The 23,868-nt window shown below is 36.8% G+C and overlaps 1 protein-coding gene and 1 long non-coding RNA gene across 2 annotated transcripts in view; one reads left to right on the top strand and one right to left on the bottom strand.

Annotated features, from left to right (window-relative positions):
- Window positions 1–105: 105 nt before the first annotated feature.
- The window catches only part of LOC124961663 (formin-2-like), a 214,503-nt gene continuing 190,740 nt past the window's right edge, over window positions 106–23,868 (bottom strand). Inside the window, 6 exon segments of the mRNA XM_047520536.1 lie at window positions 106–2,797; window positions 3,586–3,711; window positions 5,804–5,914; window positions 6,748–6,809; window positions 7,870–7,968; window positions 17,707–17,781. Of these exon segments, the coding sequence (XP_047376492.1) occupies window positions 2,776–2,797; window positions 3,586–3,711; window positions 5,804–5,914; window positions 6,748–6,809; window positions 7,870–7,968; window positions 17,707–17,781 (495 nt within the window). The 3' untranslated portion in view covers window positions 106–2,775.
- LOC124961668 (uncharacterized) lies at window positions 4,408–16,899 on the top strand. Its single transcript, XR_007104319.1, has 3 exons — window positions 4,408–4,614; window positions 16,170–16,290; window positions 16,541–16,899. It is a non-coding gene; the product is annotated as an uncharacterized LOC124961668 (long non-coding RNA).

Genomic DNA, 23,868 nt, shown 5'->3' with positions numbered 1-23,868 from the left:
CCTGGAGGGTCACTGGAGACAATCTGTCCTTGCAGGATTTTCAAGTCTCCATAAGCTCATACTTGTGATATAGGAAATGGAAAAAAAAAAGATACGTGATAAAGGAACTGTGAAGCTTGGTATCCCCAATAGGCACAATATCACTCTACAGGTAGATGTAAGCATTAAATGGAGAATCTGACTACAGTGGTGGAGGAAATTTAGGCTGCAGAGTCATGAGAAGCACAAGGTGATAAGCAGTACCTTCTCCTCTACTAAATTTTAGTATGGGCATTAATGAAAGGCCAGAAATCAGTAAAAAGTCACTTGAACTACAATTAGAATATCAAACACTAGTCAGACTACTTATTTTCCAGTTTTTATTTCCAGCTATTGTTTTGTTACAGAGATACATAATAGTAGATAATCCAATGTGGACAAAGCCTTAAATATGAAACAGCCATTATTACTCTCAGAAAGGAAGGATCAAGACTATCTTTCTAAAACACAGATTTACACACTGTGAAGTCTAATAGGAATATGATGTACAATCAGAGACTGCATGAGGGTGGCAACTGATGCTCATTTAAGTTGATTTTAGCATGCTTTGAAGACATCAATCAAAAGAAAGTCTCGGTCCTCAAAGAACTAGTCATGAAAAAGACCAGAATCCCAGGAAGCACATGAGAATCTCTTAGGAAGAGTACATGCTGGACAGTCTTGGAATGCTGAACCAACAATAAGCCCCAGTGATAAGGCTAGCACATGGTTGTAAAGTGGGGGGTCTAAGAAAGCTATTTGAGATGTAGTGACATGTGAAATGAAATGGGCCTGGAAATAAGGAAAAACTGTCAAAGTGTATATATGTTAATAGTAGCACACACACTGATAAGGGGATACAGACACTAGGTATCTATCATATACCTATCAATCTATCTATACAGTCAGTCTCCACAGTCCATAAACTAGGTGATATTATTTTCCCTCATGTTAGGAGGCGAACTGAGCATATGAAGATTAAGATTATTTAAGTTTGTCCTCCATTAGTGGCATAATTGGGGTTTTGTTTCTGGAAAATTTGTAGCAGATGTCAGGCTCATAACCACTCCTTCCCACTGTCTCCCTAAGAGCATCGTTGCCTTCCTTATCCTCATCATTGCTGTAATTGTTTCAATAGCTTAGTAGAATGGAAAAGGCTCATTTAAAATCCCACTCTTTTAATTTAATAGTAGCTGGAATCTAAGGAAACTTTTAATGTCTTTAAGAAAAGTCTTGCTTTCTTCATCAATAAAATAGAATGATAATGCCCATCTCAGTGAAGTTTCATTGGATTAAATGATATAAATTTATGTAAAGGCCACTGACAAATGCTGGGTACATTTTTAGGACCTCAATGATCAAATTCGTGCTGTTTATTTATTTAGTATTTTCTTTATGCTTTGCCTGAAAAGGGAAGGAGCAAAACACACATCCTTAGGGAGTAGAGGGTGTATTTGACTAATAAGTGGTTATGGATAAGTAGGTTCTCTTCAATTTTTTCCTGTTCTAATATTTGAAGTAAAAACTCACGTGACTGGCTTGTTCCCATGAAGAGTAGGTTCTTAGAAGGCTGCTGCGGCTTAGATAAGATGTACTAAAATTTACTTACATATAATTCACAGTCCCCTTGGCTAAGTGAACTGTTTTGTCTCCCTTGCATGTGATTCAGACAGTAGGTGGAAGCAGGGTGGGGCTCATATTTGGGGATAAGTGGATACTAGCTCGGAAATAGTTTATTAAAAAAACAAGAATGCCACGTACATGGAATCTGAGTTTGCACAAGGTGTAAACTGAGCTCAGACATATTTTGTTTCTCTCTACAGTGAGGCAATAATACTTACATTGTTGGGATTATTAGAAGTGTGATGATCATAAATAATAAAGGCAAATGTAGTATAACATTATTCATACAAGTAGTGGATATAAAACATATTCTTGTATATGTCAGGTGTTCAAAATTCTACCTGTGGTTATATCGATCTATAACTCATTTACCTATATTTAGAAAGAAAACATGATAGGTATATAGTAGATACTCAGGGAGCATATATGTGTGTATACATGTATAAAAATATTAAATACATTTTTATATACAATTAGCATGAAAAAATCAGTAGGCATAGAATTGAAATGGTTAAGACTGATTGAACTAAGGAATGGGAAGTGATTCAATTCAGGTGTGAAGTAGAATATTCACATACTACTGTTTTTGCTCCATAACTGCCCCCTCCCTTTCTTGCTTAGTTATCTTCTTACCACCAGCTCCCAGTCTGGAAGTCATTTCTCCCAGCATGCCTTTGCCAATGTCTAATTCTTTTGTACTTCTCCTATCGAAACATCCATTATTTTGTGTTGTGACTAGGTAAGACTCATTACTTATTTTCTCATCACAAATAATTATAATGTCATTATTTTTTCAAAAACTTAGAGCAGAGTCCACTATCCCATTCTCTATTATTCCAAAACAAATTCTTTTATCTTTATTTTTTATGTATTCTTGCTTCACTCACTGGTAATATGACTTAGATATACAAAGTGTTATTAGTAGGCCTAATAAAACTACAGTAGCTAAATTGAAGGTCTTAAAAAAGCCCCTCCAGAAAGGTCTCCCATGAACTTGAAAGAGAATAGGAAAGTGTTTCCCAACAAGTGCAGGCGAGCACACTTAGAAAATTCATCTCCTCCAGATTCTGTTCATGGTCACTCTGTTTCATCCAAGAGACATCTGTCAATGTTCTACTATTTCTGAATAGTTTGTTATTGGTATCTGTTAAATCTCCTGAAAAAAATGTGACAATGCCTGACACTGCTTAGTTCCAAAGAAAACAGACAAATTTCATAGGACTCTGTAAGTCATGGAAAAGTAAAAATAAATTATCAGGTTTCAAAAGAATAACGAATAAAAGAACTCATGCAAAAAGTTTCTTGTAGTGAAAAGTTATCATTCATTTCAATGATCTTAAATAGAAGTATTAAAATGCATTCTAATGTTTCCTTTTATATAATGGTGTTTCCAGGTGCTTTTTAAATTAGAAAATTTAAAAATACATAAGAATGATGAGCAGAAAAAATGTCCTGCTCATTAATAGCTCTTCAGGGCTCTTACCTGCCCTGAAGCTGTATTTAAATGAGCTGTCCCTAGAGCTTTGTCTCAAAATATTTGATATAGTGTTAATTCCCTTCTCCATTTTGCTTAAGAAGTTATACTCACAGAAGGTCAGTATTGATAAATAGGTGATATATTTTAACACCATAAATACCATTGCCATTCTCCACTCTGCCAAACATGGTTCTAAGTGCTACACTTCTTTGTAGAGTTCATTTCACAAGTACTAAATTTATATAGTTAAAAATCCAGAGACAGTGTAAAAATCAGTTATTGTGAGGAATTGATAATATTGGACAGCTTTTGTCTTTTCCTTTCCATTGGGTGGCAGAAATTCAACAGGTTCATAACATCATTATGATGCTGGCAGAAGCATAATTGTTTTCATGAATCCAAAATAACTGAACATCAGACAGAGTGTTGCTCTGGCTTATGTTGTAAGAATCAAGCATGTGTCTTACCTTAAGTTTTCTGAGCTGAATTCTGACTCAAGAAATTTAAGGAACTGTTCTCTCCCAACTGGGTCTTTCAATGCCTCATCCATGCCAAAACCCCATCGTTTTACCCTCTGTTGGCTAGGTTCTTTGCTATAGGAGATAAAGTCAAATATAGTTCTTTCAGTACAATTTCTATTTTTTGTTATTAGATTTATCCTCAAAATCATGTATGCTTTAAAGTTCGCCTTTTACTGATCATTCAGGAGAAAAATAAATGTATGTTTGATGGCTCTTAATAAATCACTGTGTGGTATAAGTTAGAGTAATCATAATGTCTAATATTAGGTACATTAGGTGCTAAGTGGTCTAAATAAATGATCTCTTTTAGTTTTTTTTTCAGTAACTATAAGTACTATTATTCTTCTCATATTATAGATGAGGAAATGGAGGCACAAAGAGAGTTATAACTTTACAATGTCAGACAAGTAATAAGGGGCAAATATTCAGACAATCTTGCCCTGAAGCCCCATTTCTTAACCACTAAAAAATGATGTGCTGGTGGTGGGGGTGAGATGCATCAGTGTTCAAAGGGCTATACTAATGTGTAACTCTGCTGCAATTAAACATGTGACCTAATCGTGGCAAGTAATGACTTTTGGAGTTTCCAGCTTCCTCATCTGTAAAATCTGTATAACTTGTGGCTGAGGAGTATGGACTTATCAAATGTTAAGATCTTAAACACTTGTCAAGTGTTCAAGATCCATGGCTGGCTGTAGAAGTAAAAGAAGGTCCATAATGCAATTTAGAGAAGTGTTAGAGTCCTAATCCTCTCTGTATAAAGGGACGTGCAGTGATCTTTGCATGTCTACCCAGATTGATAGTATGCTTCCCCTATGTAACTGGAGTCTTAAATTGTGCTTTAGCTTTCTTTTTTTTCTATTTTTTTTTTATTTTTACAGACTGCATTTTGATTCATTGTACACAAATGGGGTACAACTTTTCATTTCTATGGTTGTGCACGATGTAGATTCACACCATTAAGTAATCATACAGGTATGTTGGATAATGATGTTTGTCTCGGTCTACTATCTTTCATACCCCTGCCCCCTCCTCCCTCTCATTTCACTCTATGTAATCTAAAGTTCTTCCATTCTTCTTTCATCCCCCCCATCTCCCACCCCCATTATACATCATCATCCACTTATCAGGGAAAACATTTGGTCTTTGGTTTTTTGGGCTTGGTTTATTTTACTTAGCATGATATTATCCAATTCCATCCATTTATCTGCAAATGCCATAAAATTAGTTTGTATTTTGATGTGTTTGTAAATTAATTTTGTTTTAAAACTGAATTTATAAGGGTATACTTGCATTAAGCTTAAGTAAGTATGGATTTAGCACTCATTTTGCTTGAATACATGGGCCTTTTTGGCTATGTGGATTTTCAAAGAAGCTAATATCAATAAGCTATATTTCAAGAACTGAAGATCTGAAACCTGACTAATCCATCTGGAAACTTGCACTTCTAATTTTAAAGTAATTTTTCTAGCAGTACAAATATTTTTTAAATTAAATTTACTTTTAAACTGACACATAAAAATATGAACAATTGTATATATTTATAAGAGTAACATGATATTTCAAGATATATATATCATGTAATGTGTAAATCAGGGTAAACATCTATCTCCTCAAATGTTTATCATGTCTTTATGGTGAATACATTCAGAATTCTTTCTTCTAGCTTCTAAGAGATAGTACTAATTGTTATCTATAGTCATACTACAGTACAATAGCACACCAAAACTTACTTCTATCTAACTATAACTTAGTACCCATTGGTGGACTTTTCCCCACTCCTTTTCTCCCCAGCCTCTTGTAACCACCATTCTCAACTTCTCAACTTCCATAAGATCATCTTTTTTATATTTCACATATGAGCGAGATCATATAATACTTTTGTTTCTATGCCTGGTTTATTTTGCTTAACATAATAATCTCCACTTCAACCATGTTGTCATGAATGACAAGATTCCATCCTTTTGTAAGGCTGAATAGCATTCCATCAACAATGCAAATCTTAATGCAGAGTCAAATACCTGAGATTCAAAAACCTCGAACAATGTTAAATCATGAATCAAATGTAAAGAGGAAATCATCATTACAATTAATAAATGACAGGATTATTCCTATTTCACACAGTCCCTGGACATATTTGGGAGGAAAAGAAAATGTCACTTACCTTGCTTCAAGTTCCCAGAAAGTAGTATCATCAGACAGCCATGGATTAGAAGGATCAGGTGGCACAAGAAATGGGTCATATTCTACATACTGTTCCGTATAACTTAGTAGACTAGGGAGAAAAAAAACATTTACTTAGTGTTTCTGCCTGAAGTTATACCCATTCTAAAGTAAGAGAAGCAGTATAAAAATGTTGGGCCAAGGAATCCTTGCCCCAACATTTACAGAATGAAGTCCAATGGCAATTTTCATGTTTCAGTAACATGCATGCAACCACTCATTGGGCTTTGTGGTGGACAATTATAGTTAAAGATTCCATCTATCCCACACCTGAGCCATTAAGTCACTACTCTTCCATTAAAATGAAGCAACATGGAAAAGGTCTGCATGTTGAAGGACAGCAGTAAGGGTCCGTTCCAATCCTTTGTTAACCAGGAGAATGAAGGGAGAAGAAAGAAAAAAAGTTGGAGAGATAGGTTTTGGCAATGCCCCAAAGTAAAGAATATGTGTTTTGTTAAGAGCAGATTTTTAAAAAGAAAAGACAAATCTAAACTCTGAGATTAATTCAAATTCTGAAACCATAAAATAACAAGAGTCAATTGTGAATGTTCAGATGAATTTATAGTCTCAAAGTTGCCAAAAAATAGCCAGTATATTAGCATTCAGTTATTTGAGTAGGAGTGAAAATATTTAACTCCTTGGCTTTATCCTCTGTATCTTATTATTGATTGCACAAAGGTAGGACCTCTTGAGATTTAAGGCAATAATGATCATGCTGCCCTTTAAACTACAAAAAAAGAATGTTTTGAAAGTTTTCTATGTGTATAGGGAAAATACAAAAACCATTTTTTTTATCTTAACTCTCCTTCTAACATTTATTTCTTACCACATATTTAACTGTCTTGTGCAACTTTTAAATTTACGTAGACATCTTGAAGTACTTACCTATCAGCTACTTTTGACATTTTTAACCAATGTCTGTCTAACTGTATTTGCCAATATTTTATCTGAAAAGAAGTTTAGAGAATTAGTTATATAAGTGGCAACACCACAGTTTTCAACTCTAAATTCTTATAGGCAATTTCAAACAGGTGTATATTCTGGGAGTAAAATTTCAAAGTTGACAAAAGCAGAGCACTCTGAATAGTTAACGAAAAATGAAACTATATTTGAATGTAACATAACCAATATAACTTAAGAAGAGCACAGTTTGAACATTCTGCTTACTTTAACAATATGTAACTTTATTTCCAGAGTTTTTAAACATTCATTCATGGTGAATAACCAAATCCAGAATTACATTTCCCCAGAAATATTTAATGAAGAAAACGTATTTTTAAAATTTTTACTACAACTTCAAAGTAAATCCTATCTCCCACTACTATCCCGAGAAAATATCAGTAATATGTATTTTGAGAATAATTTCATCATGTTTACATAGATGTAAACATGCAGGGACATGCTTACACAGACGTAAACATGCAGGGAAAACTATAAAAATTTTTCTGAATTACTTTTCCTTTAGGGCGATTTTAAATACAGTAGAAAATTCTATGTTACATTACCAATGAACCATTCTATGGCAAAATATTAGGAGAAAAGAGTCAGAAGTGTGTGTGTGGGGGGGCTATGACTAAACCAATCAACAAATCTAATTATTATTGGATATTAGAAATTGATGTTTGCTTTGAAATATTTATTGAAGGAAAAATTATTGATCAATGATTTTTCAAAAAGAAGCACTATATACTATAATTGTATACAGTGTTGATAAGGAAAAACTTCCAAAGGTTTCAAGAAATCAGTACCATAGAAATAAAAATTAGAACTTTTTTGTGATCATGTCACACGTGTTACTTAATGTCCCCAACCTTTTATCCTCTCATCAGCAACTTCATCACCTTCTACCTGCAAGTCTATATGAAATAGGTGATCACACAAATTATCTTTCAAAATATCCACTATTAACATTCACTATCTGATTGTATAGATCTGATCTGACGACCAGATAGGGAATGTTAATAGTGACAAATAATCATTTGAAGGTCATTTTCTAGGCTGACTCACCTGTTGGTGCAGCTCATCTTCTTTTGGAGGTTTAGTTTCTGGTGTGGGTGTGTGGGTAGGACTGTGACTTCTAATATCATTTTGTAAACCATAGACAGACTATATTAAAATGAAAAATGAATGTTAAGACAAAATACCATTCATAGTCACAGATTTTCTAGAGAGTAAACTTGTGTCACATATTCAGAAAGATAACTCAAATTTTATTTGATGAAGCTTCTATCAAAGTTCAAAAGCCACTGTTGTCATAAATATCACATGCAGGTACAATAGAGGTGCTTGTCTTTAAACATATGTGTTAAGAATATTGATTAGATTGGATTATTTGTATTCTTCATGTAGAGTTTTTTGAGTTCTTTATAGATTCTGGAAATTAGCGCTCTATCTGAGGTATGGTTGGCAAAGATATTCTCCCACTCTGTAGGCTCTCTCTTCACATTTCTGATAGTTTCCTTTGCTGAGAGAAAGCTTTTTAGTTTGAATCTATCCCAGTTGTTTATTCTTGCTTTTATTTCTTGTGCTATGGGAGTCCTGTTAAGGAAATCTGATCCTGAGCCAACAAGTTGAAGATTTGGACCTACTTTTTCTTCTATAAGATGCAGGGTCTCTGGTCTGATTCCGAGGTCCTTGATCCATTTTGAGTTGAGTTTTGTGTAGGGTGAGAGATAGGGGTTTAGTTTCATTCTATTGCATATAGTTTTCCAGTTTTCCCAGCACCATTTGTTGAAGAGGCTATCTTTTCTCCATTGCATATTGTTGGAACCTTTGTCTAGTATGAGAAAATTGTATTTATTTGGGTTTGTGTCCATGTCCTCTATTCTGTACCATTGATCTACCTGTCTATTTTGGTACCAATACCATGCCGTTTTTGTTACTATTGCTTTGTAGTAGAGTTGAAGATCTGGTATTGCAATACCCCCTGCTTCGCTCTTGCTACTGAGGATTGCTTTAGCTATTCTAGGTTTTTTATTCTTCCAGATGAATTTCATAATTGCTTGCTCTATTTCTGCGAGGTACATCATTGGGATTTTAATTGGAATTGCATTGAATCTGTATAGAACTTTAGGTAGTATAGCCATTTTGACGATATTAATTCTGCCTATCCAGGAACATGGGAGATCTTTCCATCTTCTAAGGTTTTCTTGAATTTCTTTCTTTAGTGTTCTGTAGTTCTCATTGTAGAGGTCTTTCACCTCTTTTGTGAGATTGATTCCCAAGTATTTTATTTTTTTCGATGCTATTGTGAATGGGGTAGTTTTCCTAATTTCTCTTTCTGAAGATTCATCACTTATGTATAAAAATGCATTGGATTTATGAGCATTGATCTTGTAACCTGCTACTTTACTGAATTCACTTATGAGTTCTAAAAGTTTTCTGGTGGAATTTCCAGGTTCCTCTAAATATATAATCATGTCATCTGCGAACAGGGATAGTTTGAGTTCTTCTTTTCCTATTCGTATCCCTTTAATTTCTTTGGTTTGTCTGATTGCTCTGGCTAGACAAATGGGCTAAGGAAATGAACAGACACTTCACAGAAGAAGATGTACAAGTAATCACCAGATATATGAAAAAATGTTCAACATCCCTAGTAATAAGGGAAATGCAAATCAAAACTACCCTAAGATTTCATCTCACCCCAATTAGAATGGCGATTATCAAGAATACAAGCAACAATAGGTGTTGGTGAGGATGTGGTGAAAAAGGAACACTCATACATTGCTGGTGGGGTTGCAAATTAGTGCAACCACTCTGGAAAGCAGTGTGGAGATTCCTCAGAAAGCTTGGAATGGAACTACCATTTGACCCAGCTATCCCACTCCTTGGCCTATACCCAAAGGACTTAAAATCAGCATACTACAGAGATACAGCCACATCAATGTTCATTGCTGCTCAATTCACCATAGCCAGATTGTGGAACCAACCTAGATGCCCTTCAGTTGATGAATGGATAAAGAAACTGTGGCATATTTATACAATGGAATATTACTCCGCAATGAAGAATGATAAAATTATGGCATTTGTAGGCAAATGGTCGAAATTGGAGAATATCATGCTAAGTGAGATAAGCCAATCTCAAAAAACTAAAGGACGAATGATCTCGCTGATAAGCGGATGAGGACATATAATGGGGGGTGGGACGGGCTAGCATTAGGTTTAGGGTTAGGTTTAGAGTTAGGCTAAGGAGAGCAGTAAGAATGAAGGAAAGAAGGACTGTGTAGAGGGAAAAGAGGGGTGGGAGGGGTGGGAGGGGTGGGAGGGGTGGGGGGAGGGGAAAAATATAATAAACATCATTACCCTATGTAAACGTAAAAAAAAATTAAAAAAAAGGAAAAAAAAAGAATATTGATTAGAATGGAATAATTGATGATTTATAGAAAATATGGCAGGTGTGATAAAATTTTGGGGACAGGGTGGGAGTGCTGAGTTGGGGAATGACAAAACTAAGTAACATTTAATAAGCATTGATTTAAAATAGAGGTAGATATAAAATAAAATAGAAATTTAATAATTTAAGAGAAGATAAAAGTAACCTGATTTTCATGTAGGAATGGAGTGCAATACTGAGGAGAAGGACTATGTTGCAGATTCTGCTGCCTTGTTTTCTGATGGTGTGATCAGACACCCCAAGTGCCCTGACTTTCTGTCAATACTGCCTATTTATGTTATGATATTAGTCTTGCCATTGGGTACCTCAGCAAAATTAGTGACCTTAAAGCTTCACACATCTCGAATTCTTGATGCTGCAGTTATTTATTTAAATTGATTTTTCCAAAAGGTCAGAGCTAATAATTAAAGACTCTTTTTTGAGAAAGACCCATTGCTTAGTAAGTATAAAGAAAGATCTAGAGACTGAGGGATAAGAAATTATCCCCAACTGAGAGTGAGTCACCCAACATGTTAGTTCAAGAAAGAAGCCAGATGGCATTGCTTTTCTAAATATCAAAGTATTATTAATTTAAAACAAGCATTAGATGTGTTCTGGAGCACTTCTTTGGACAGGGAAATGAAAGATGAGGGCATAATAAAACTGAACGAGCCCTGCAAAATTAGTTTCCAGATAGGTTTGCAAAGAATTTGTCAAAATTAGATGAGGGTAGATTCAAATGCCTAATGGAGTCCACTCTCAGGCCTATCAGCACACTTGCTGGTATCTCTAAGTTCAAATGTGCTTTGTTCCTGACCTACTTTCAGTTGAATGGAAACTAAATGTTCTGTCAACATTACTTCTTTGCTCTGTACCTGGACCCTTTGGACTTGATTTTTTTTCCCCTTTATAGCTCCCATTATTTACTTGTTAGCCCTTTTAAAACACACTTTGACTTGAGTCTAATCATCTGGATCATCCATTTCCAGAGTATTTTGGGAAGGCCTCTTTAAATATCCTCTCCTGTCCTAGCTCAAGCCCGTTACAACCTATTTCCTATCACTGACCATCCACTTTAACACAGCAAATGCTATTAATAGCACTGGGCTAAATGGCTTGGTCCTGCTCTTTTCTTTCATTTGTTTACACATTCATTCACTCATTCAACATTTATTGAACATTTACAATATGCTTGATATAGTGCTAAGCATAAGGGATAGAGAAGCAAAACAAACACATATGCTTCTTCCTTCATTGGCACTTACAACCTGTACCAGGGAAACAAATTGCACAAACACACAAATAGGTAGATGATTAAAACTGTGATAAGAATTACAAAGAAAATTTAAATGACATAGAGACTGGAGTACCAAAGTTTACATATTGAAAAAAACAGAAAAGCTTAAATAAACTGATACTAGCCATATTTGAACATGATTAAACTGCTTTCTGAACTCTGAAATAACATTTGAGGTTGATTTTTTTTTTTAATTAGACAAGTGAAAGACCACCAGTTATATAACAGTTCAAATGTTTGGTGTCTGCTATATTTTCAGTTGCATCACATTAAATTTTGATAAGGAAAATAAAGTCTCTAAGATATGAACTTTCCATTCTTTTTAACTTTTTTTCCTTAACTTTTCTCTTAAATTTTTGCAGTACTAGGGATTTCCTTATCACTGAGATACATCCTAGCCACTTTTTTTTTTTTTTAAATCTTGAGATAGGGTATTGCTAAGTTACCGAGGGTGGTCTCAAACTTGCCATCCTCCTGCATCGGCTTCTGCAGCACCTGGGAATATTGGCCTCTACCATGTCCAGATTTTGGTTTAATTATTTTAAAAATTTAAAAAATAAGAATCTACATGTCACATAATCAGTGCTTATAAAACAAGAAAGCTTAGAGATTTTGTTTTGTTTTGTTTTTGGGGGGCTTGAACTCAGGGGCACTTGACCACTGAGCCACATCCCCAGCCCTATTTTGTAATTTATTTAGAGACAGGGTCTCACTGAGTTGCTTAGCACCTCTATTGCTGAGGTTGGCTTTGAACTCTTGATTCTTCTGCCTTGGCCTCCCGAGCTGCTGGGATTACAGGCATATGCCAACGTGCCCAACAAGTTGAGAGTTATAACGGTAATTCTTTCTGGCTAAGTTGAAAAGTAATTAAAAAGACTGTTAAAAAGAAAAATGCTGCAATTTGTGATGTCACAATACCAAAATGATCCATTGAGTTACATGCTGTCTGTACATTTCCATAATTATTTCAACATGCATGCACTTTGTGTGAGCCTCATGAAGTTCTGTGTAAGACCATGGCCCAAATCATTGGGAGGTGTTAAGTCTTAAGGAAACTCACTACTGGTGCTGAGCTTACTATGGGATTTCTTATTTTTGTCTAACATGCAGGTAAACATCAGAAGGTCCCAGTTTCATTAGTCAGAGTGCTCTTCTTTTCCTGGTGACTAATGAGGGCTTTTAACTTTGATTCTTTAACTTTGATTCTTGGCTATAATGAAAATATCCACAAGGAATACCACTTTATGAATAAGATAAAAAATGATCCTTTTTTGGCAGCAAAGTTATGAGGCTTATTTGCAATGTGAAAGACTGTATTTTGTATAAAAAGGAAATGTATTACAATACATTGTGGTATAGAGTGCGAGGTGGAATAAAATTAGCAGTAGACAGGGTTAGGGAGTTAGAGGAGTGAAGTCTTTGTAATGTCTTAATGTTTATAGATGGGTGAAAGTTAAATTAATAACTTGAAATTCATTTTGAACTTTGTGAGCAAAATCAACTATTTAATTGAGATGTTTTAACTTGATTAACATGTCCTTTTATTCTCCATGGTGTCTAGAACAGGCATTTTTCATATATAGTGCTATGTAAATTATATATTAAATGAAACAGATTCTACTGCACATGAATCTGTTCACATATGATTTCCTTTCACATTTTACAACTAAGAAAAATTCTATTTTTTCCTTTTTGTGTGGGGGACTGCTACGGTCTGAATATTTGTACCCCCTCACAATTCATATGTTGTAATCTTAATCCCTCCAGGTGATAATGTTTGGAAGTGGAGCCTTTGAGATGTGAGGAGTCTATGAGAATTCTGTCATCAGGACTGGGATTAGTATCTTTACAAAAGAGGACCTGGGCTTTGTTTTGAACTTCCCAGCCTCTAGGACCATCAGTAATAAATTTATGTTGTTTACAAATTGCCCAATCTAAGATATTCTGGAATAGCTACCCAAATGGACTTTTAAAATAGAACTCAAAAGTGCAAAGTGCACTGTGTGAAATGCAATCTCTAGTATTTTTGTTGCTGGGGCTGGTGTGAGACTATGTTCTTTCCTTCTGGATTGTTCAACTGAACCACAGAACAGACTGTGACGGGGTCTGCCTCTCTGTGGAGGAAGCCAGCACACACAGCACACCAGAGAGAAGACTAGAGAGTGGACATGAGAGCTCTGATGGTCTCCAATGGGCTCATGGGTCCACTGCCTCCTCCCAAGGGTTCAGTCTATGAGCTGTAGCCATAGTAATAAGTGCCACTAAAGTCCAGATGAAGCTGACAGGGGAAAAAAGACACAGAATAAGCATACTGTTGTTTTGGAAGATGAGTTCTGAAGTCATAAGAGGCAGTTCAAAGTGTGGTTCAGTCACATATGCGGATGATTTTGTCATTTTCCTCAGTCTTTTGTTCTTGGACATTCCTAGCTGTTGTCATATAAAAGTTTCTGCCTGTGGTGTTTAATTTTATGTGTCAATGTGGCTGGGCCACATTGTGGCCAAAATTGTGGCCAAATATGTGGCCAAACATTGTTCTGGATGTTGCTGTGAGAGTTTTGTTATGGATATGACTATCATCTCATTTGGTGAACTCTGAGTAAAGCAGATTGCCCTCCACGATGTGGATGGGCCACATCAATCAGTTGAAGGCCTAAATAGAACAAAGACTGGCTTCCCATGAATAAGAAGAAATTCTACCTCTAGATTGCCTCTGGATTTGATCTGTAGTGCTTCTCTGACCTCTGCTCTCCCTCATCAGATTTTGGCCTCTCCAAACTATCACTTAAGTCAATTCCTTAAACATTTTATTCTCTCTCTGTACACACACACACACACACACACACACACACACACCCTGTTAATTCTATTTCTTTGGAGAACCCTAATACACTTCTTAGAGTAAAAATTTTTGTATTAAATCAAAGATCATCAGGCATAGTATGCCCCTTAAAACTTGTCTATATTAGGCTAATTTCTTTTATGGCTATTACTCTTTCTTAGAGACTGAGGAAATACATCTATTTTGTTGGATTTCAGTAAAGCATATTAAAATTAAGAAGTGAGATTTGAAAACTGACCAATCCCAGGGTTTTATGTCTAGAATCAGCTATACATTAAGCCTTCTCTTTACATAATTGATAAACATTTTTGAAACTCAATATTTACATGCCACATCCCAAAATGAAATGTAAAAATAACCCTGATATTCTTTAGGCATATAAACTAGATTATTATTTCAGGAACTTATTGGATTCTTTATTTGGGTTATGATATAAAATCACAAGAAATATTATCACAGCTGACTCTCAAAGAAATGAACTACTAAGGGTAGTTATCTATTTTCAAAAGATTAAACATGGTCCAGGGGTTCTACTTTGTTATTAGTGGCAGTGTAAGACTGAGAACAATCACAAGGCTAAGAGAATGTGCAAAGGAGATATCCCAATCATGGTGGAAGGCAAGGGTAGCTTCCAGGGCAGAGGTCTCTGCCTTTATAATTGCATGGTGTAGCCTGTTCTACCCAGACAGAGCCAGGGAGCTTCAGAGGGTGGTGAAATCATTTGCTGCTTGTTGTCAAGTTATTCACTGATAAAATGTTAGAATCACACCTTTTAAATTCCCTTTATGTTATACTGGACTGTGTTCTCCCAAATTAATATGTATAACTGTACTGAAGGTAGGGCCTGTGGGAAGGCCCTAATAAAGGTTAAGTGAGGTCAGAGGGTGGCACCATAATCCAGTAGAATTGGCATCCTTGTAAGAAGAGGAAGAAAAACAGAACTTTTTTGCTCTCTGTATACACACAGATGAAGGGCTGCTGAGGAATAGCAAAAAAAAGTGGTTGATTTCAAGTCAGAAAGAGACTTTACCAGGCAATGACTTTTCTGGTACCTTAATCTTGGACTTCCTGTCTCTAGAACTAGGAAATAATAAATTCTTACTGTATAAGCCACCCAGTCTGTGGTATTTTGTTATGGCAGTCCTAGCAGACTAATACATAAAATATGTAAGTATACTTAGGTTCAGACATTCATCTGACTACTTGTTCACTGTCTGCACCCTCACTAGACATGAGTTACGGGAACAAGGCCCCAGCTGTCTGTTGTACTGTGAAATATCCAAAGACCTGTACATGTGGGCCATTTAGTGGAGACTTGTTAATTTTTCTAATTGAATGGATCATTCCAGATCCTAACCAAATATAACCTAACACAAAGTATCTGCAAAAACTATACAACCAAGTCTTCTCTTCACATATTTGACATAAACATGTCCAATTATCTCCACTGGGTGATAATTCAGTAATTCAAAAAGACATATCAGTATGTGGCTTGGAGTTCTGCAGCCTTATATGTACAATATAATCACCATCTGTGAAGATTCTAGCAAATTCAACACTCAAGTCCACAAAAAGTTATAATAATCAAGAAATGAGATACTCAGCTTTTATCTAATGTAGAAAACAATGGTATTCATGTTACTTTATATTGGATTTTTTCAGAACTTCTGTTTTTCTGTGGCAATTTTGAGGCTATACAGTTCTGCAGTTAGGCCTTGCAGTTCTACCATCAGTGACTGACAGGGAATTAGACTGCATCCTCCAATCAGTTAATACTCAAGGACTCCTTCTCTTTATAGCACTTCAACTTGTGATGCCTCAAGTTTTCTTCCATCATTAAATGAGGACCAAAGGCATATAAAGAGCAACTTTGTGTAGGAATACTTTTCAAAGTTTTGAGAGATGCCCAGTGAAGCACAGGTAAGCAATCAATACTGAATATAGTGATAAAAGGAAGGGGTGAATGATCACTTTATGTTGGTGAAGTTCCGTCTTGTTAATCTGTACTTTTCTCTTCTGAATCAAAGCGTGTCTTATTTGGGGGCTGCTGGGGGGAGTCTGATACACAGAAGATATTTGAAGGATAATGCCTCATAACTGAGGAAGAAGGTGGCTTGTTGCATTTGTCTGGGAGTTGATTGCATTTTTTAATCTCCTCCCATTGAACTAGTGCCTGGCACAGGGAGCATGCTGTGTGTGCAGAGGATGGAAGAGCTGAGTCTAGAGCCAACTGCAAGGGAGACAAGATTGGGCTTTGCCTCTTTCTCTCAGAGTCCCAGTGGGCATCATGTCTAAATGGGTTGCACAGCACTTTCCTGTGGCTTCCTGTTCCCTCACATCGAGGTAAACTGCCCCGAAAGAAGAAAAAAAGGTACTTGTACCACATTAGGACCTTTGAACATGATGTTGTGTATCTAGGGATGGAAGAAAAAGACTGCATGAAATAAACCTACAAAAACCATTTAGTTTAATTTTAGTTTAGCCTACTGCAAATGCACTTATTCTAGAAAATGTTAGAGTTATATAAGGAAAAAGTCACAGAAAAGAGAGTCTTGACCTTTGGGGGATGTTCAGGTCACACTAACCTGTGGACTGTGTCCTCAGAATGCTTGTTACAGGGTAGAAATTCTTATGCGTATCACAAATTTTAGTGGAATTAATAAAAACTATGCAGATATCACCGCCAAGAGTTTCTAAAGGGCCATTTACTTTGTCAGGTACTGGAGACTGAACCAACGGGTTCTCTACCACATGCACAATGCTTTTTATTTTAATTTGAGACAGGCTCTTGCTAAGTTATGCAGGCTTACCTAGAACTTATGATCCTCCTGTCTCAGCCTCTGGAGTAGCTGGATTTACAGACATGCTGCACTGTGCCCAGCTTCAAAGGGCTATTGAAATGTCACGGAATTAGACAGTTTTCCCTCAGGCATTCTCTCAGAACAAACACTAAAGTACTACCCTTAACTTATGGTTGTGTCACACAATTTGGACACTAAAAGGAGGTCCTTACACTTTTTCTCTAATTAGTTACCTTTTAGACTCTCCCTTTCCTCTTTTATCTAAAAATGCCCTCACTATTATATCTTTTTCTCAGCCTCAGCTTCTTTTCCTAAGCCTTTAGCAAGAGTGGAGAGGTTGAAGTTTCTCTGACCCCTCCTGGTAGAACCAGTCAGCACTACCCTTCTACCTCAGTGGGGGGACGATTCCTAAAGTGAGGACTGAAGACCTGGAGGAACGGGAAAGGCTCTTTGAAAGGGACAGAGGTGTTCTGTGGTTCCAGATGTGAAGAGTGCAACACATCATCAGCCAATATCAGCACAACAAACATTTTACCTTCCTTGTTTTGTGTGGGTTTCTCATTCTGGATGACTTCTTAATGTCCACTTCAGTAGTATTTACACATCCAGGCTGGAAATGGAAAAATAGAGAAACAAAGGAATTGGGTGTGAACAATCTAGTCAGTATCTTCATCAGTCACTCGCTTTCTAGAACCTAGACATGCTGTAATGACCCCAGTCACCAGTAGCACTTCCTAGAAGGCCACAGCCACTTCCATCAGCAGTGATCAGTAATGAAATACATGATGCCCTTCTACTTCTCTGATATCTTTCTCAACTTCTATTAAGAAATGAGAAAAAAAAACTTGTGTTTTACATGTAACATGGATGTTGATATTTATAGCTGCTAATGGAACAGACAGAACAGGGGTGTCCAGAAAGGAATGGGGTAATATCCCACAATGATATCTGCACACAGCATCCTGCAGAACAGGTCTTTATTGACTATGATACTTTATTTATTTACTGGTACTAATGATTGAATGCAGAGGGGTTTTTAACAACTGAGCCACATACCCAGTACTTTCTTAAATTTTTTTTGAGAGAGGATCTTGCCAAGTTACTTAGTATTTCCCTGAGTTGCTGAGGCTGGCCTTGAACTTGTGATCCTCCTTACTCAGCCTCTTAAATTGCTGGGATTACAGACATGTTCCACCACACCTGACAGACAACAACACTACTTTTAGATGGTTACTTGTTTTTCCCAAGTTGGAAAACTAAAATTGTATTCAGTTGAGGAAGTATAAATCCCACAGTGTATTTTTTTTTTTTTACTTATAGCACAGAGTTCATAGCTAAAAAGAGGAAGATAAAGAAAGAAACTGGTAGTCAATATACTATATATCTTCTTTTCCAGGCAGGAGAACCCCTTTAAACAGGGGAGTTGGAGGAAGAGGGTAGGTTGCCTGCTGCTGGCTTTCTGAGTCTCATTTTGCTAGAATTACTGGTCTGTCACACAGAAACAAATAGCTGTAAGCTCCCTTTGGGTTTAGAGGAAGAGAAGAAAATTGGGAGGGAAGGAGAGTAAGAGAGAAGGAGAGGGAGTGGGGAAGGAAGGAGGAACAGGAGGAGGAGAAAGGAGGAGAGTGTGGAAAGACAGAATATGAATGGGGAATATACCTCAAACTTTTCCTCCAAAGCAATTCTGGAAGCAGTAGGCAAAGGCTGAGGAATATGAATTGGAGAAAAAGGAGACTCAGAAAGACATGGTATCTTAGAGGTGGAAAGGAACTCATCCTTTAGAAGTACTTAGAATGGATGGCTTACATGAATTATGTTTCCACGCTTCCAGAGTTTTGGTATAGGATTTAGGGATCTCTGGTATTAGTGGGGAAAAAAATCAAGTTGTACATCTCTGATCAAATATTCTATTTCTTCTCACAGTTTGCAAGAAAATTAAAAGCATGAGATATCTGTGAATGTGAGTGTGGAAGTATTTTGTGGAGTTGGAATAGGGTTGGCGGGAAGGGCAAAGGGGCAGTGCTGGTATGATTAGAGGAATGAGCCGCTTTCCCCAACCACTGCAAACAGCAGGGAGCAGCTCTTTGTAGAAGGAGCACATGGGACATTTTCCTAAAAGAACCTTCTCCTTGAAATAGGCATCCTGAAAGAACTTCACCATTTTTTTTTTTTTTTTTTTTTTGTAGCAGGGATTGAACTCAAGGGCACTTCAACCCTGAGCCATAGCCCCAGCCCTTTTCATTTTTAATTTTGAGACGCAATCTTGCTAAATTGCTCAGGACCTCACTAAGTTGCTGAAGTTGGCTTTGAACTTGTGGTCCTCTTGCTTCAGCCTCCAGAGTCTCTTGGATTTCAGGCACACACCACCATGCTTGGCAAAACATTTCTGTAATGCCCATGTCTTTACATTTCTTAATTTTTTCCACAAAGGTTACGTGTAAACTGTGGACACGCACACGCACACACACACACATGCACATTACAGTATAAGTATTAAATAAACTACAAGTTTGGTTTGCATATTTAATTAGGAATACAAATAGTTGTTAATCATGGTGATCAGTGTGGCAGTGTAGGAGGAAGGCAGAGCACCAAGCTGGGAAGGGGTACTGACGTACTAAGTGGTAGTGAGCAGTTCACTTAAACTCTTCCAGCACCAAGTTGATCTGTACCTGATACTCTCAATCTTTTGTGTTCTATCTATGCATTCATTTTATTTTCAAAGGGCCCCAGTGATATTAATAAGCAGTCAGAGTTCACAATCATTGATCTAGAGGTAACAAAGATAATGTTTTGAAAATATTAAAGCATTGTGTTTTCATTTCCTGTTTAACTTCTATTTTATTGCAGTCTTCCTTCCCTAAGCCTGAGCCATTAGGGAAGGGAAGACACTAAAATACTTTATGCTCCTATTCATATGTCAATATCAGTATATCAAAAGCAAAGCTTGGCAAGATAGGTTGTAGCGATTTTCTTCTTTATGTTGTAGGGTGGGAATAACTAGGATGTGATATTTAAGAAAAGGAAGGCATGTTCCTTTGTAACCTGGAGAGAAAGAAACAATGTTAAGATGCAGAGTTCAGCAGGTGCCTGGTTTTTCTTCTCTGGGGGAAAACTCCAAGAGGGTAAGGGGGAGTGACTGAAATGTCCAGACAAGTAAGAGGGAGCCTATGAGGTAGCTAGCCCCAGGCCTCCACAAGAAGCCTAACATATGATCATCCAACATGAATCTTCAGTATCAGGTGGCCATTAGCATGAAGGATGAGCCTAAGTCAGCATTCCCAAGGCTCATATGCTGCAGGCAAGGCATGCAGCATTTGCTGCAAGTCTCAGTAGCCAAGGGCACAGAGGTTCTGAGAAGACTAGTAGGTGATTGGAGGTCTGAGATTAAGACAAAGGCTGCAGATGTGCAGGGATTTCAGACTGAAAGCAAATGTCTGAAGACAAACTCCCAACAGTGAGTACCAGGGGTGGTACTGTAGCAGTCCTGGGGACAGATCATGCTGTCTAAAGCTGAAGTCAACCAGGATCCAGAAAATGTTCTGTGGATGTCTGGCACTCATTCCCCACTGCACAGATCATATAAACAAAACCTCAATACCTGAAGCTCCACTCCAAAACCACTCTTTGATAACTGCCAGCAAAGTCTGAGGAAGACAGAAAATGTGATTTTCCAAAAGTGACTGAGTCATCTAAACTGAGGATCTGAATTATGACTGCACATAGAGGTTTCTGAGGAGGAAAACAGATCAACTATAGACAACACAAGATGTATGTGTGTGTGCTGCATTTTTACACATTTGAGGAATCTGAATTAATTGAAATCTAAAATTCTTCCCATAAAAAGCTAGGATTCTAATCCAATTTGACTTCATACAAAATGGGATATTTAACAAATGGCCTCATATATTGTGTCAACCACTGAAGGCATAAAGTAGAATTTTCTCTCAATATATGACTGGCAGCCCAAAAGAAAATTAATATTTTTATCTAATAAATCATTAATAATATCTAAAATTCCTACTCAAGTCAACTATTAACATGTCAACAAATTAATTGATTATAAAAGCAAACATCACAGACTGAACCATTGGTTATATATATATATTTTTTTATTGTGAACAAATGGGATACATGTTCTTTCTCTGTTTGTACATAGAGTAAAGGCATACCATTTGTGTAATCATACGTTTACATAGGGTGATGTTGGTTGATTCATTCTGTTATTTTTTTCCCCTTCCCCCCACCCCTCCCATCCCTCTTTTCCCTCTATACAGTCCTTCCTTCCCCCATTCTTGCCCCCCTCCCTAACCCTCACTCTAACCCTAAAACTAACCCCTCCCACGCCCCATTATGTATCATCATCCACTTATCAGCGAGATCATTCTTCCTTTGGTTTTTTGAGATTGGCTTATCTCACTTAGCATGATATTCTCCAATTTCGTCCATTTGCTTGCAAATGCCATAATTTTATCATTCTTTATGGCTGAGTAATATTCCATTGTATATATATGCCACATTTTCTTTATCCATTCATCAACTGAAGGGCATCTAGGTTGGTTCCACAATCTGGCTATGGTGAATTGAGCAGCTATGAACATTGATGTGGCTGTATCTCTGTAGTATGCTGATTTTAAGTCCTTTGGGTATAGGCCAAGGAGTGGGATAGCTGGGTCAAATGGTAGTTCCATTCCAAGTTTTTTAAGGAATCTCCATACTGCCTTCCAGAGTGGTTGCACTAATTTGCAACCCCACCAGCAATGTATGAGTGTACCTTTTTCCCCACATCCTCGCCAACACCTGTTGTTGCTTGTGTTCTTGATAATCGCCATTCTGATTGGGGTGAGATGGAATCTTAGGGTGGTTTTGATTTGCATTTCTTTTATTACTAGAGATGTTGAACATTTTTCCATATGTTTGTTGATTGTTTGTAGGTCTTCTTCTGTGAAGTGTCTGTTCATTTCCTTAGACCATTTGTCGATTGGATTATTTGTATTCTTGGTGTTGAGTTTTTTGAGTTCTTTATAGATTCTGGAGATTAGTGCTCTATCTGAAGTATGATTGGCAAAGATTTTCTCCCACTCTGTAGGCTCTTTCTTCACATTGCTGATAGTTTCCTTTGCTGAGAGAAAGCTTTTTAGTTTGAATCTATCCCAGTTGTTGATTCTTGCTTTTATTTCTTGTGCTATGGGAGTCCTGTTGAGAAAGTCTGGTCCTAAGCCGATATGTTGAAGATCTGGACCTACTTTTTCTTCTATAAGATGCAGGGTCTCTGGTCTGATTCCGAGGTCCTTAATCCATTTTGAGTTTAGTTTTGTGCACGGTGAGAGATATGGGTTTATTTTCATTTTGTTGCATATGGATTTCCAATTTTCCCAGCACCATTTATTGAAGAGGCTATCTTTTCTCCATTGCATATTTTTGGCCCCTTTGTCTAGTATGAGGAAATTATATTTGTTTGGGTTTGTGTCCGTGTCCTCTATTCTGTACCATTGATCTACCTGTCTATTTTGGTACCAATACCATGCCATTTTTGTTACTATTGCTTTGTAGTACAGTTGAAGTTCAGGTATTGCAATACCCCCTGCTTCATTTTTCCTGCGAAGGATTGCTTTAGCAATTCTGGGTTTCTTATTCTTCCAGATGAATTTCATGATTGCTTGTTCTACTTCTGTAAGGTACATCATTGGGATTTTAATTGGAATTGCATTGAATCTGTATAGCACTTTTGGTAGTATGGCCATTTTGACAATATTAATTCTGCCTATCCAGGAACATGGGAGATCTTTCCATCTTCTGAGGTGTTCTTTAATTTCTTTCTTTAGTGTTCTGTAGTTCTCATTGTAGAGGTCTTTCACCTCTTTTGTGAGATTGATTCCCAAGTATTTTATTTTTTTCGATGCTATTGTGAATGGAGTAGTTTTCCTAACTTCTCTTTCTGAAGATTCATCACTTATATATAAAAATGCATTGGATTTATGAGCATTGATCTTGTATCCTGCTACTTTACTGAATTCACTTATGAGTTCTAAGAGTTTTCTGGTGGAATTTCCTGGTTCCTCTAAGTATATAATCATATCATCAGCAAATAGGGATAGTTTGAGTTCTTCTTTTCCAATTCGTATCCCTTTAATTTCTTTGGTCTGTCTAATTGCTCTGGCTAGAGTTTCAAGGACGATATTGAATAGGAGTGGTGAGAGAGGGCATCCCTGCCTTGTTCCAGATTTTAGGGGGAATGCTTTCAGTTTTTCACCATTAAGAATAATATTAGCCATGGGCTTAGCATAGATGGCCTTTACAATGTTAAGGAACGTTCCCACTATCCCTACTTTTTCTAGTGTTTTGAGCATGAAGGGGTGCTGTATTTTATCAAATGCTTTTTCTGCATTTATTGAAATAATCATGTGATTCTTGACTTTAAGTCTGTTGATATGGTGAATTACATTTATTGATTTCCTGATGTTGAAACAACCTTGCATCCCTGGGATGAAACCCACTTGATCATGATGCACTATCTTTTTAATACATTTTTGTATGCAATTTGCTAAAATTTTGTTGAGAATTTTTGCGTCGATGTTCATTAAGGAAATTGGTCTGAAATTTTCTTTCCTCGATGTGTCTCTGTCTGGTTTAGGTATCAGGGAGATATTGGCTTCGTAGAATGAGTTTGGGAGGGTTCCCTCCTCTTCTATTTCAT

This window comes from Sciurus carolinensis, chromosome 12 (assembly GCF_902686445.1).
Source record: "Sciurus carolinensis chromosome 12, mSciCar1.2, whole genome shotgun sequence".
Lineage (NCBI taxonomy): Eukaryota > Metazoa > Chordata > Mammalia > Rodentia > Sciuridae > Sciurus > Sciurus carolinensis.
The sequence above is the reverse complement of the archived record's forward strand: the minus strand, read 5'-3'. Positions and strand labels throughout refer to the sequence as shown.